Consider the following 14,849-nt stretch of genomic DNA (forward strand, 5'->3'; position numbering starts at 1 on the left):
AACAAAATCATTGAACATAATAGAATTAAACTATTCATCCACTCGAACCATGTCTGCCATTCAATGATAGTAGTTGATCTATTTGTTTCAAGGTTCACTTTCCCACCCACCGCCGATAACCCTTCATTCACTGGCCTAAAGAATCCATTCACCTGAAGGAGCGTCGCTCCGAAAGCTAGTGTGTTTCCAATTAAACCTGTTGGACTATAACCTGGTATTGTGATTTTTGCCTTTTGTCTTAAAGACATTCATTGAGCTAGTCCCTCCCACCTTCTGAGGCAGTGACACAAGAGGATGAGGAAAAAAACATTCTATTCTTAAAGGGAAATTCTTGGTTTTAAAGTATTGCCCTTTATTTCTGGACTGACCCACAGGAGGAAACCAGGAGTGAGTCGAATGCATTGAGATGGTGCCCAGAGGGGACATGAGAAAGTGAGGAAGTTGGCAAAGGGATTGCTGATAGTAAGCTAGAAGAGGAGGAAATGACAAATGGGAGCTAACAGGAAGTGCGAATAGTTGAAAACTGACTCACCAGTACTTCTGATTTAGAGAGAGGTGGGCACTACAGGGGGTATAGTGCTTTACTTCCCCTCCCAACTGCATTTTGATATAGCCGCCTCACCTTTTTTGATTTTCCATTGCTCTTAATTGTTTGCAGGTAAATTATTCAATGGAGAAACTGGTGATTTACAGAATATGGCTAATTTTAAAAAAAGTCTACAGGTGACTTGCACAGGGGAAAAATGCTTTTTAGTTGTGTCTAAGAGCACTTCTGTATAAAAAAGAAAATGGGTTGGCTTTGCTGGGAATAGAGCTGAAAATGTGTTGCTGGAGAAGCGCAGCAGGTCAGGCAGCATCCAGGGAACAGGAGAATCGACGTTTCGGGCATAAGCCGCCCTTCAGGAAAGGAATAGTATGTATAGAACAGATGCTGGGGATGTGGTGGCCAACATACAGGAAGGTGTTCACTCTGAAATTGTTAAACTCTATCTTGAGTCCTGAGTGCCGTAAGATACCTAGGTGGAAGATTGTGTTCCTCCAGCTCGCATGGAACCTTACTGGAGCATAGCAACAGGCTTGAGAGACATGTTGGCATGGGACCACAATGGTGCATTGAAGTGGCGGGCAATTGGAAGCTCTCAGTTTTATAAAGCAGAAGTATTCCTGAAAGTGCTCACCCATTCTGCATTTTGTCTCCAATTAAACAGCAAATGCACTTTGTTCAATTTAGTCCATTGCAAATAAATCACTGTCCGGGACTTTGGATAGTGAGAAGGGACGTGTTAAATGAGCAAGTGTTGTACCTTCTGTGATTGCATGGGAAGATTCCCTGAAAATGATGTTGTGTGAACCAGGGTGTCTCTGAGGGGACATTGCCCTGCAAAATCTTGACAAGGAAGAGGAGGGGAATATATCTGGAGGTGGCAGAAATGGTGGCTTAAAATCAGTTTGGATGTGAAGGCTCATGAGATGTATGGTGAGGACAAGGTGGGGTTCTATTGTTGAAAGGGCATGGAAGGAGTGAAGGCTAATGTGTGGGAAATGGGTCAGACATGTTCCGGAAGGGTCCCCAGATTTGGACATTAACGTGCTGAGTTTCTCTAGCAATTTGTTTTTGTTTCAGATCACCAGCATCTATATTTCTTTGACATATTAATCTAGCAAACTCCTTTGAATTACAGCCAATGCTTTTACATAATTTCTTAAACGGAGGCCAAAATTGCACACTGTTGGTCTCTCCAATGCCCTGTACATCTGAAGCATAACATCCTTACTTTTTTTTTTGACATTGAATTCCTCCTCTAATAAAGGATAGCATCCCATTCGCCTCCTTGATTAAGGTGCTGTACCTTTAATATTAGTTTGTTACTCACTTGTTTGCACAAGTCTTTCTGCACCTCAATTCTCCATTTGAGAAATGTTGTTTTCCTATTCTTTCTGTTGGAATGAGCACCCTCACAATTTACAAAACAATTCTGTTTGCCAGACTTGTGTAAACTCACTCCATCCATCTACGTGCATCTAAAACTTTTTTTGTCTTTGCAACATAGTTTCCAACATGTCTTCATATCATCTGGAAATTAGTTACCATGCTTTCTCCCAGCATCTACATCATTTTAATTAAATTGGAAAATGTTGAGGTCATAGCACTGGCCTCTGAGGGGCTCCAGGCTTCATAATCTGCTAAATTTGCAGTTCCATTTATGCTCATGGCTTTCTGTCAACCAATCTTCTGTCGATGCTGAGATGTCCTCTCCAACACTCAACTTTTATTTTCCATAATAGATCCGTAGCTCCCCTTTATCCTGGGCAAATGATTTGTAATTATTCCTTCAAGGAACTCCAATAAATTGATTAAACATTTCCCTTTGAAACCATGCTGACTCTTCCCAATTACCTTGTTTGCTATGTGTGCAGCTGTAATCTCTTTAATCAATTTTAACACCGCTTGCGTGACCGATTTTTTTCAAGCTAATTGGCTCAATTTTATTTTTCCTGTCTGCCAGCCCCCTCCTTGAAAGAGGTTTATAAAACCATGAGGGGTATGGATGAAGTAAATATACAAGTCTTTTCTCTGGGGCAGGGAGTCCAAAACTAGAGGGCGTAGGTTTAGGGTGAGAGGGGAAATATACAAAAGGGACCTAAGGGGCAAACTGTTCATGCAGATGGTGCATGTTTGGAATGAGCTGCCAGAAGAAGTGGAAGAGGCTGGTACAATTACAGCATTTAAAAGGCAAATGGATGGGCATTTGAATAGGAAAGGTTTAGAGGGATAAGAGCCAATTGCTGGCAAATGGGACTAGATTTACTTAGGATATCTGGTTGACATGGACAAGTTTGACCAAAAGGTATCTTTGTGCTGAACAGTTCTAGATTCTGACCTTAACTATCTCACTAACAGCCCACTTTAAGATCATATGATGAAATCCATCTGGACCCAGTCATGCCAGTCGACAGCTCAATCAGTTTTGCTTAGTTCGGCTTTGTTTGATTTTAATTTTGCCAATTCCGCTTACCTAATCCACTACCTGATTCACAACTTGTAAGGGTGGCACATGTTTGAAAGAGACAAAATGGCCGGTAAGGGTTAAACAGAATTAAATGGCCTGCTCCAGCATTTAAGTGAAACGATGGTACCTTTTTGAACAGCGCTGCACCAAGGTGAATGGGAGGCCGACAAGCAACCATCTGAGAGTTTGATAAAAGGATGCCTAAGGTTAGACAAGTGATTGATTCCAGCCTCATTATTGAAAGGATGTTGTCCCAGTAGGTGAACAGTGCCTATTAGATCAAGGGATTTAAATCTATGAACCAGTCAACCTAACTCAATAGGCAGCTTGGAAAACAGCTAAAGATATTTTGTAGTAATCAGTTTGTTTCTTTTGAGGTTCATTCACCATATTAAGAAATAGGTTCGAGTTAAAGATTCTTCACGTAATCATAGAGTTTAACATAATTGCAGATGCACATATAACCAAAGTATAATAGCATTGGGGGAAAAAAAAACACTTTAAATTAATAAGTTGCAAACAATCTATTTCTTTCAGGACATGCCAGGCATCTCTCTAGGAGATAAGGAAAACATTTCCAGAGGCTGATTAACTTTCACATCTATGTTTTAAAAAGTACAATTAACTTTATAATAGAAAATCAATACTATGAATCTTGTGGCAGTTAGTTAAAACCAACTGTCTTTTGTATTATATAAATAAAATTAGGACAGCGGAAAATGAGAAATAAGAATTCGATAGAGCACATGGAATATAATGAATAACAGAATTCAAACTGTTCTTCAAGGTAAGCAAGTCTGAGAGGTCTGGAGGTGTATAACCAGTAACTTTGGAATGCAAATTAATAGGATGTATAGGAAGATTCCAAAGCCTGGTGACTACAATGTCTATTAAAGCACAATAAGGTCCTGGGAACCTGAGGCTGTCCATAAGAATGCCCATCACTGATTAGGTGTTTCACAGGATTGAGGGTATGGAGTAAGAGGAAGGACTCAGTGACCAAGTTGTAAGAACATATAAAAATGCTGTATTTCACTTTTTTAAAAAAAAAGTCATTGTCCTCGCTCACTGAGCTGTAGATTAGGGAGTGATTGGGTTCTCACATTGAGGCCATCTTCAGGGGAAGATCTTTTGGCCTTTACCCTCCATTTAACCGGCTGTTGCTTGAATAAAAATCTCCTGGTCAGGGTGTTATGCTCCTATGCAATTAGTATTAGCAAGTTTTCCTTCTATCCTTTAGTGAAGACAGAAGCAAAATATTTGTTTAGTTCATTTTGTTTCCTTTGTTATCTATTACTAACTGTTCATTCTCTCACTTATGATATGGGGCTTTCGCGGCATTTTTCTGTCCTGTTTCTCTTGAAGGGTGTTGTCAATCTGGTGCAAAGGCATCTGCTCAATGGAAAGCCGATTAGAAATAGCTTTGTTTTTGTTTTGAAATTAGACAAATGAATGGGTAGAGTCAAGATTACAGACCCTGGATTTTTGTTTTGCTTTCAGTTGAAGTTGGGTTTTTGGAGTTGAAGCTTTTTGATATCTTTTTGCTGCTAGATTCATTCTCAGTGTTCCTTCTGGATTGGAGATAGCAAGAGGGAAATCTGTTTTGTTGAATTTGCTTTTGCTAAGGTTGTGGTTATGGGATGCTGCTAGGTTGGAAAATTTGAATAGTAGTTAAATCTATTAAGTTTTTTTGATAGTGCAAGTTATGCCAATTCTGTTTTGTTTGTATTTTAACTATGGTCTAAGAATTAGATTCCCTACAGTGTGGAAGCAGGCCATTCGGCCCAACAAGTCCACACCATTCCCCTACATTTTATCCATGACTAATGCACCTAACACTAGGGGCAATTTAGCATGGCCAATTTACCTAACCTGCACATCTTTGGATTGTGGGAGGAAACCATAGACCTGTAGGAAACCCACGCAGACACTGGGAGAATGTGCAAACTCCCCACAGTCAGTCACCCAAGGCTGGAATCAAATCTGGGTCTCTGGCACTGAGAGGCAGCAGTGCTAGCCACTGTGCTGCCCCGAAATAGTGTTTTGCTTAAAGCCTAGTAGTTTGACCAATCATATCACATCAGAAATACAGCGCCTTGCACTTGACTTTAAACAAGATAAGTTAAGGTTTAGGCTCTCTTTTTTTTAAATGAGGGAGTTTGGTCTTCTAGTGTGTTATGGGCCAGACCAATATTCATTTTACTTTTATTCCTTTTATAAATACCTCCAGAAGCACTTGCTATCCATTTTTACATCTTCACTAACTTTTCATCCAGGTTAGCTACAGCTGTTGTTACTAAAGACTAATCCCATCTCTGGTTTGTGTTTGGAGGGAGAAAAGCTTAAGTTGTTCCCAATACATCAAAACCTGCAGAAGTAACCTATTTCTTTACCTATTTCCAGCTGACTCTGTATTTCTGAAGCAGATTGCTGAATTCTAATAGGTTTGATGCCAGTGTCATACTTAACATATGTTAAGCTTTTCATTTTGCAGTGGGCACTTACATTCACAGTAAGTCAAATTTGAGTTTTTGGAAATTATCATTTGGTCTAGCTTGTATCCTGCTTTCTGTGGTTTTTGGCATTTCAATATTCCTGAAAATATTAAAGTATATAATTCTTTTTTCAGCGCTTTGCTATTCTTGAAAAGGAGAAAATTGAGTTAAGTGATGAAAAAGAAACTTTTAACAAATATCTTCAGGAACAGTCCAGGATTATTGAAGGTATTTTTAAAGTATTATTTAAATTTATTGATGGTCCTTTTTCTTTCTATTAACTTCAGTTCTAAGCACTGTTTTACATAAAGCAACATTAGTTTTAAGATCTCAATATTTGACAGATTGAATGCAATACTCATCCAGATATGATTATGGAGGTAAGCACCAAAAATATGAATTAATTTTAACCAAGAAAAACAAGTGCAAAGCCAGAAAATGATTGTCTATTGTACTTCCACTGATAGGGAACATTGGTCAAATGAACACTTTCTCACCTTGTCTATATATCCCATCAGGTCATAAGGTGCTCATCTCATTAACAAAGCAATCTCAAATTCCCTCTGTTCTGATGGACCTTAGGCACCTTCTCTGAGAGAGACTTACCATCTCTACAATCAGCACAGGAATTTGATTTGAGGATTTGTTTTATATCCACTTATTTTGAATGCATTTTGACCAGTGTGGTCAAAATTGCACATTGTATTTTGTTGTGGTCATCAGTGGCAGAATGGAGTAATTTTATGGCCATTTATTGTTCGTTTTCTATTATAAATGTGCATAAGACTTTAGAATAACCACGCCAAGATATGAAACTTTAAAAGAGGCTGCATAAGACTGCAAGTTATTAGGGGCTCACTGTCTGACCTGGTTTTGGCAGAAGATTCTTAATTCAGTGCATGTGACATTGCTAGATGTTTAGTTTGCAATAATCCATGTGCTTCACTGAATTCAGGTAATTATTTGAGTTTATTCAATTTTTTGGTTCAATCAAGGGAGCTAATTATGAATAAATTATTTGGGCAGTGGGTGTAGTATGATGTTTATGAATATGCTAGTGATTTTAATTGATGACTCTGACTTGAAAGTAGAGCAGAAGAACCGATCCGAGCATAATGGGCAGTAATAAGACTCTCCAGCTGCATTCAGGAATTTTGTGTAACCCTGTAAATCTAAATACTGAAAGAAATGACAAATTAGAAATAAAAGATTACATGAATGGGAACAGCCTTAGTGTAAAAGTCGGTTATTAACTATTTCAAAGTATTGGGGGAAAAAGGCAGTCAATTCTTCAACTTTATTTTATTCTGCCAAAGAACATTGAAAAACAAATTGCCAAAGGCCAGTTAGCATTAACATCTCATTGGGGAAAATATTAGGACAATGGTCTTCAAATCTTTCTTTGAGCAAATGATCACTTTTTGAATTTATGAATAAGCATTTTATTTTCAGTGCTGTATTAACTTGTGTACGATATCTGCCAATGCCTTGAATTCTGGGTTGTAGTTGGAGCCTGCTAGTCATATACAGTCCACTGGATGGATATCTGTGAAGTGGGTGTGATATTTGGACTTGCGTTTCTTAATTTGGCTCCAGATACATATGACACATCATTCCTCCAAATGAAGTAAGCTTCCATTTTAAATGCACAGGATGGTAGATCCAGGAACTTTTCTGTTTTGAGTCCCCGAAAATCACAATCCCTTCATCTCTTTCAGCTCAGTAACACTTTACGTAGCAACCATCAACTTCTCTGCTTTTGTAAATCAAACACCTGTTGGAATTTGGTGGCCAACTCTCTAATGTTTACTTTTAAGGGATAGGTTTTAGACAAATATGACTAGCTCTACCACATCTGATTTCTGGAATTACCTGTCAAGTTTCGTTGCTAACATCCTCAGGTGTGCATGGATGTTTTCTGGGTGGATCCACTTTCTTTGCATTTGATATTTTTCTGGTATTTTCTGCAGTCTGTGTTGTCGCATTTTGTTGTAATTGGGAGAACCAGCGACTCTGTTTCAATTCAAATGCATTCACTGCACAAGTATTACATGTGGCAGATGGCTAGTGCATCTTAGTGTGGAAGCATCAAGTGATGTGCTTTGGATTGCTGTTACTATTTCTTCTTTTACTTAGTCTTTGACTACTGAGTCAGCAACCACAGTCATTGCTTCTATAATTATGTTAAATCTCCAAATTAATTTTGCTAGAAGATGACAAAAGCAAAATTATTCTTCAGTGCTGGCATTACCTTCTTTACTATTGGTTTATAAAAAGAAATGACTTGCTTTCAAAATAACCTCCAGCTCATCAGCTTTTTGTCCAGTGTGCCATTCAAGGGAAAATTATCCTTGAATTGACTGTGTATTGTTGTGATGTTGTTCCAAAAGCATTTTTTACTTATCAACTTTTATTTCGACATACGAGGCAAACTCTATCGTTTACAAATGTTCCTATTTGGTATGTAGCTATAAATTTTTTGGTTTCTTCTTGATAGTCCAGATTCATAACTCATCGTTATTGCTTCATCTTTGGATTTAAGGACACTTTGCTGCAGAGCACGCTACAAGTAGACCTCTGGATCTGCATCTCCAGTACATCTGGGATGTTGTGGTTGCTGCTTTCAAGTGTGGAGACATGGAAGGCCACGCCTGTGACTTGCAATTTGTTTCAAGAGCCTCTAGTCAGCTTGCATTGCTCAGATATTGGACATGCGGCATGGACCTAATTTGAGCAGTTGGGGTAGTGAACTTTCAGGTCTGCAGTGAACAGACGGAGGCGCAGGAGTAGCCAAATTGACCGTGCAGCAAGTCCATATTGACATGGACTGAATAGCCTGTCTGTCCTTAGTACATTTCGTCGTGTGCTAATATTGCCACCACAAACTTGTCTTCACCTGGCAAAGATAGTCCCTCTGGACCAATATGAAACATGATGCAAAAGCTGTTAGTAGTATGCACTTTTTTTTTCTCTCTAGTTGTGCAGCTTCTGGAAGTGGAAGTCATGCAGTGGTATGACTAACAGATGGGCAGCAAGGGAATTGAAGTAGGTGGTGAGATTGACCATCTGGGACTCTGTTGATTTCAATCTGTGTCAAAGGCCACAGTATTAGAGCCTATTACAAAGGATATAATAGTAAGCATTTAGAAATACAAAATATAACCAAGCCAAGTCAGCACAGCTTCATGAAGGGGTCATAATGTCTGACAGATTAATTAGAATTCTTTTGAAGATGTGACAAGCCGAGATGAAGAAAAATCTATAGATGCAATATATTTAGATTTCCAAAAGATCTTTAAGATATTGTACATAAGATTATAGGATAAGAGCCAATGATAATATGGATATATTTTTAGTATGGATTGGCTAACTGATGGAAAACATTTGGGATGAAGACATTTTCAGGATGTCAACCTGAAGTAGTGGAGTGCTGCAGGTCGCTATTATTTTCAATATTTTACTAATTTGGATGAAGGAAAAGAACATTGACAAATTTATGGATTATATAGTCGAAAGGCAAGTGGTGTGGATGACTCTGTCTACAAAGGGACATAGACCAGTCAAGTGAGGGCCTCAAAACTTGGCAGATGGCATATTATATGGGGAGTATTGATTTTATGCATTTTGGCAAGAAGAACAGAGGAACTGATTATTTAAATGGAGAAAAACTGCACAATTCTGCAGAGAGGGATTTGGGGGGCGGGGGGGGTCTACTTCTGTAAATCACTAAAAGCCAGTGTTTGAGTTCAGGTGATGAAGGTAAATAGACAGCTGACCTTTCTTTCACAGGGAATGGAGTATAAAATGGGGAAGTCTTGCTGAAGCAATACAGGGTTAAGACCTCAGTTGGGGGTTGTGTAGAGAAGAAGTAGGAGTTACCAGGTTTGAATTGGACTGAGATATTGAGAATGTCACTGTCACTGTACAGCCATATGTCCCGATCTAAAAAGCAGGTAATTAGGAAAGTCCTCTCAATTCCTAATCCAGGTTCAATGGCTCTAATCTGCAACTTGTGTCAAACAGCTATCAAGGACCACTAAGTTATGTTTGTAATAGGAATTTATGCCAAGTATCAAATTGCTTGGTCCTCCATTTAAAAAAAAAAAAATCCCAATATTGGTTAACTGTGGGAATTCTTACCTTAAAAGAAAGCATTCTAGAATATTCGATTAATGCTAGTGTACATGCCTGTTAGTGCTTAAACCTGCATTGTCAAACTTTAACTTTGTATTGCTATCATTAAAATTAAAAGGATTACATTTTGCCTGAATATTGTAGACCGTTTGAGCCCTGCAATTTTAAAGATCTTGTTTCCTGTTATGCCAACCTTCACCCCATACAATTAATGGAGTGCAAATGTAAATAACAACGTTTCTTATTTGTATTTTCAAGATCAAATTTCCCTGAAGGTGGCACTAAAGAGTCAACAGTTGCATGCTGAATTTGAGGAAGAGCGATTTCATTACCAAAACCTTGTGAAAGAGTTCTCCCGCCTTGAACAAAGATATGAAAATCTGAAAGATGAACTGAATTTCATTAAGGTAATGTAAGCTTTAATTTATTTCACATATTTACAATGTTGACAAAATGAATGTGCCAAAATCTTTCAGTTGTGCCACTACTTTAGATATCAACACTGCTCAAGTCTTCGGATGGAATATTGTTAGAGAATATGAATTAACTCTAAAATTAAAATATTATGTTGTGTAAATAAATACCTTTTTGTATACCCATGTGGATGGCTAGTGGGAGAAGGCATTAGAGAAACTCATCCAAAATCAGTTTTATTTGTATGCATATTGACAATGTCTTCCACGTTTTCTCAACTCTCTAGAACTCCATGAACAAAATAAAAATATTTGTCTCTCTTAATGATTTACTTCTATGTCACATATCTTGCATTCAGGTTGCATTTCATGCTTTCTGAAATGTCTTTATCAATTTGTAACAATGCAAACAAAACAGCATTGTTTTCTGTTCCGAGACCACCAGGAGGCAGCAGTTTGACCTCCTTCAGCTTTACGCTACTGTAAAGTTAACCATAATCTTGCAGGCTTGTGGGAATCTGCTGAACTGTCTGCTTCTATACTAGTTGCATCAGTTATTTCCTACCAGACTGAAGTTTTCTTCTAATCCTATGGCTTGTTACCAAGAGCAGTTTGATACCTATTGCTAGACCTCACTGGGATGGAAATCAAGACTGTTATTCTGACTTATCACTAAAGTTACAAATGACAATTTAAACTGCATAAAATTCCACAATTTACCTAACTCAGACTCTGACAGAAAATACTGATCAGGTTTCTGCACTTTAAGTATTTTACTAGTTATTGCATTTTGACTCCAGCTGTAGGTAGTCAAAAAGCATGGTGCTGGAAAAGCACAGCAGGTCAGACAGCGTTCGAGGTGCAGTAAGCCCTTCATAGGGAACATTCCTGGTTAAAGGCTTATGCCCAAAATGTCGATTCTCCTGCTCTGATGCTGCCTGACCTGCTGTGCTTTTCTAGCACAATGCTTTTTTTTTGACTCTAATCTCCCAGCATCTGCAATCCTCACTTTCTCCTCTAGCTATAGGTAAACTATATAGTGTCAGTAAGTAAATCTATTTCTGTCACTTGCATACACTCAGGAAAAAATATGGGGATTGCGTGCATAGGGAAAAACTGGGAAAGCAGTTATGTCCCTTAGGGTGTAGATTTGCTCGCTGAGCTGTAGGTTTGATATCCAGATGTTTCATTACCTGGCTAGGTAACGTTAGTGGTGACCTCCAAGTGAAGCGAAGCTGTTGTCTCCTGCTTTCTATTTATGTTTCCCCTGGATGGGGTTCCTGGGGTTTGTGGTGATGTCATTTCCTGTTCGTTTTCTGAGGGATTGATAGATGGTATCTAGATCAGTGTGTTTGTTTATGGCATTGTGGTTGGAGTGCCAACTGTGACATCCAGGAATGCAAGTTTGTTGTCGGTTTCTTCCTCGGTGAACTTTATGCCTGTGAGGGTGGTGTTGATGATGTTAAATGTCTCTTCTATCTTGTTTCGTTTTGTGATGACAAAGGTGTCATCTACATAGCGGACCCAGATTTTTGGTTTGATGGTTGGTTGGGCTGTCTGTTCTAGTCTTTTTTGCATTACTGCTTCTGCTATGAATCCTGATAGCGGAGATCCCATGGGTGTGCTGTTGGTTTGTTTATAGACTGTTGTTGAAGGTGAAGTGGGTGGTGAGGCACAGGTCCACTAGCTTCATGATGTTTTCATTGGTAAGACGATTGGTCGTTGGAGTGTGTGTGGTCTCTTCTAAAAGTGTGGTAAGTGTTTCCTTTGCCAGGTCAGACAGACCGTTGCATCTATTCTGAGCTGAAAGAGGGAAGGAAACAAACTGAACACACAGCCCTAGAAAACCTCAAAAAAGACAAAAACATCATCCTATTACCTGCAGACAAGGGTCGGCTCACAGTCATCCTGAACAGAAGGGCCGACATAGAGAAAGCCCATGCACTACTCGCAGACACCAACACCTACCAACAAGTGGCGCTAGACCCGACCCCACAACTAGGAAACAAAATTACATATCTCCTAAGAAAATTACACAGTTCCGGACAATTAAACAAGATGGAATTACAAAAAATGCAACCAGACAGGACTAACATCCCACGATTCTACGGACTACCAAAAATCCACAAACCAGGAGTCCCCCTTAGACCCATAGTCTCACTACCCGAAACATCAACGTACAGACTGGCCAAAGAACTACACGCAAGACTGAAATACCTAGTAGAAGAGTCATAGCACTCCATCCACTTCACCCAGGAATTCCTAAAAATCAAGAACACCGAAAGGGGAAGACGAAACCATGATCTCATTCGATGTAACAGCACTGTTCACCTCCATCAGCATCGACCTGGCAAAGGAAACACTTGCCACACTTTTAGAAGAGACCATCACACACGCACACACCAACCACCATCATCAATCACATTACCAATGAAAACATCATGAAGCTAGTGGACCTGTGCCTCACCACCCACTTCACCTTCAACAACAGTCTATAAACAAACCAACAGCACACCCATGGGATCTCCGCTAACAGGATTCATAGCAGAAGCAGTAATGCAAAAAAGACTAGAACAAACAGCCCGACCAACCATCAAACCAAAAATCTGGGTCCGCTACGTAGATGACACCTTTGTCATCACAAAACGAAACAAGATAGAGACATTTAACATCATCAACAACACCCTCACAGGCATAAAGTTCACCAAGGAGGAAGAAACCAACAACAAACTCGCACTCCTGGATGTCACAGTTGAAAGAAAGGACAATGGAGAACTACAAACCTGCGTATACAGAAAACTGACAAACACTGACCAAATACTTAACTACACCAGCAACCATCCCAACACAAGCGAACTGTATCAGAACACTTCCAACGAGTCACCACACACTGCAGCACAGACGAACTTCGGAAAACAGAGAACCACCTATACAACGTAATCAAGAAGAACGGATACTCAAAAAAATACAGTGCGCAGATTCCTCAGGAACAAACCACGACAAGCAGACCAAACACAGCCAGAAACTCTAACCACCTTACCATACATCAAAGAAGTTTCAGAAATGACAGCCAGACTACTAAGACCCCTCGGAATCCTAGTAGCGCACAAACCCACCAACATACTCAAACAAAAACTAACAAACTTAAAAGACCCAGTACAACCCATGGACAAAACCAACGTCATCTACAAAATTCCATGCAAGGACTGCCACAAACACTACGTAAGACAAACAAGAAGAAAGTTAGCCACCAGGATACATGAACACCAGCTAGCCACAAAAAGACACGAACCTCTCTCTTCGTAGCCCTACACACGGATGAAAAAAACCACCATTTCGACTGGGACAACACATCTATCCTGGGACAGGTTAAGCAAAGACATGCCAGAGAATTCCTAGAGGCCTGGCACTCCAAGCACAATGCCATAAACAAACACACTGATCTAGATACCATCTATCAATCCCTCAGAAAACGAACAGGAAATGACATCACCACAAACCCCAGGAACCCCATTCAGGAGAAACATATAAATAGAAAGCAGGAGACAACAGCTTCGCTTCACTTGGAGGTCGCCACTGATGTTACCTAGCCAGGTAATGAAACGTCTGGATATCAAACCTACAGCTCAGCGAGCAAACGTACACCCTAAACCTTAACGTGAGCTACAAACCTTGCAGCTATGTCCCTGTTAACAGGATTTTCTGAGATGTCTCTTGTCTCTTGTTTCTTGCTGCTTGATCTTCCTTCCCACGTGTTTTTACTTTGTAGGATGCACAGTGACTGATTCACACCTTAGGTCTCTGACTTATACCTCAACAATTGTTTTTAATAAGTAATCTGGTTTTCTTCAGGCTTAGTTTTTACTGCAGAGAACCAAGACCATTTCTGCAGAGCTTGCAGAGACCTAATGTTGTCTTGTCGTCCTATCTTGTTCACAGTCCCAAGCTGCTTAGCTACCTTGGATCCAATCTCATAGTTTGGCAGGCAGAAGGTGTTTGTCATTCGATAACTAACTAGTCACTCGTCCACAGGCAAACCAGCCATTTGTTGCTGGCTGAATTTTCATTTATGTAAACATTTAGTCTCTAAGCCACCTCCACTACTGCTTGAAGCAACTGCTGTGTAAACAGTTACAATAAGTGTCAGGTTAGTTGCCTTCTAAAAAAACTTTGGAAAAAACATTATTCAGTAATCTTATATCTTGCAGTTTTTGAAATTTTATTTTATCTCTGAAGTCATGAAGCTAATTCTTTTAATGAAAGACATACCAATGTAACTGTGCAGCATGTTGAATTATGGGAAACTATTTTGTGTAAATGCAAAAAACATTCTTAATGTTTGCCAACTACCAGTTTGTCTTAACTAGAGCTTCCCAATCTGACCAGTTGCAACTTGTATGTGTGGAGAAGATGACACTGTGCAAGAGATGAACATGAAGAAAATTATTGCTTGCTTTTGTGTGCAAATAAAAAATTGAAGTCACTTTAATCTGGTAGGATAGTTGATGTCAGGTGGCTGAACTAATTTCCGATCAAATGATTAAAAATTCCTTCCAACTTTATCTGAAGTCCAAAGTCATTTTGCCAAAATGCCACTTCTATCAGTCTTCCTAAGTAACTACTTTGGTCACGATAGTGCATAATGTTAGTCACCTGTTGACCTGAACTGTGTTTCAGTCCTCACATCCTAACTATTGTTAACTAATTCCACTTGCCCTCTGCCTCGTTCTTGTTTTGACAATATCTCCTTTAACTTGCTGCTGTCTCAGTACAGGCACCTGTGTTCAGTTCATCAT

At 39.4% G+C, this 14,849-nt stretch overlaps 1 protein-coding gene across 1 annotated transcript in view; it reads left to right on the forward strand.

Moving 5' to 3' along the window:
• The window catches only part of LOC122565046 (unconventional myosin-Vb-like), a 187,612-nt gene that overhangs the window by 122,307 nt on the left and 50,456 nt on the right, over window positions 1-14,849 (forward strand). Inside the window, exons 23-24 of the mRNA XM_087975842.1 lie at window positions 5,641-5,734; window positions 9,899-10,047. Coding sequence (XP_087831968.1) covers window positions 5,641-5,734; window positions 9,899-10,047 — 243 coding nt within the window. The remainder of the gene's footprint in view (window positions 1-5,640; window positions 5,735-9,898; window positions 10,048-14,849) is intronic.

The sequence above is a fragment of the Chiloscyllium plagiosum genome, unplaced genomic scaffold (assembly GCF_037043375.1).
Source record: "Chiloscyllium plagiosum isolate Xiang-an unplaced genomic scaffold, Cpla_swu_hap1 HiC_scaffold_28, whole genome shotgun sequence".
Lineage (NCBI taxonomy): Eukaryota > Metazoa > Chordata > Chondrichthyes > Orectolobiformes > Hemiscylliidae > Chiloscyllium > Chiloscyllium plagiosum.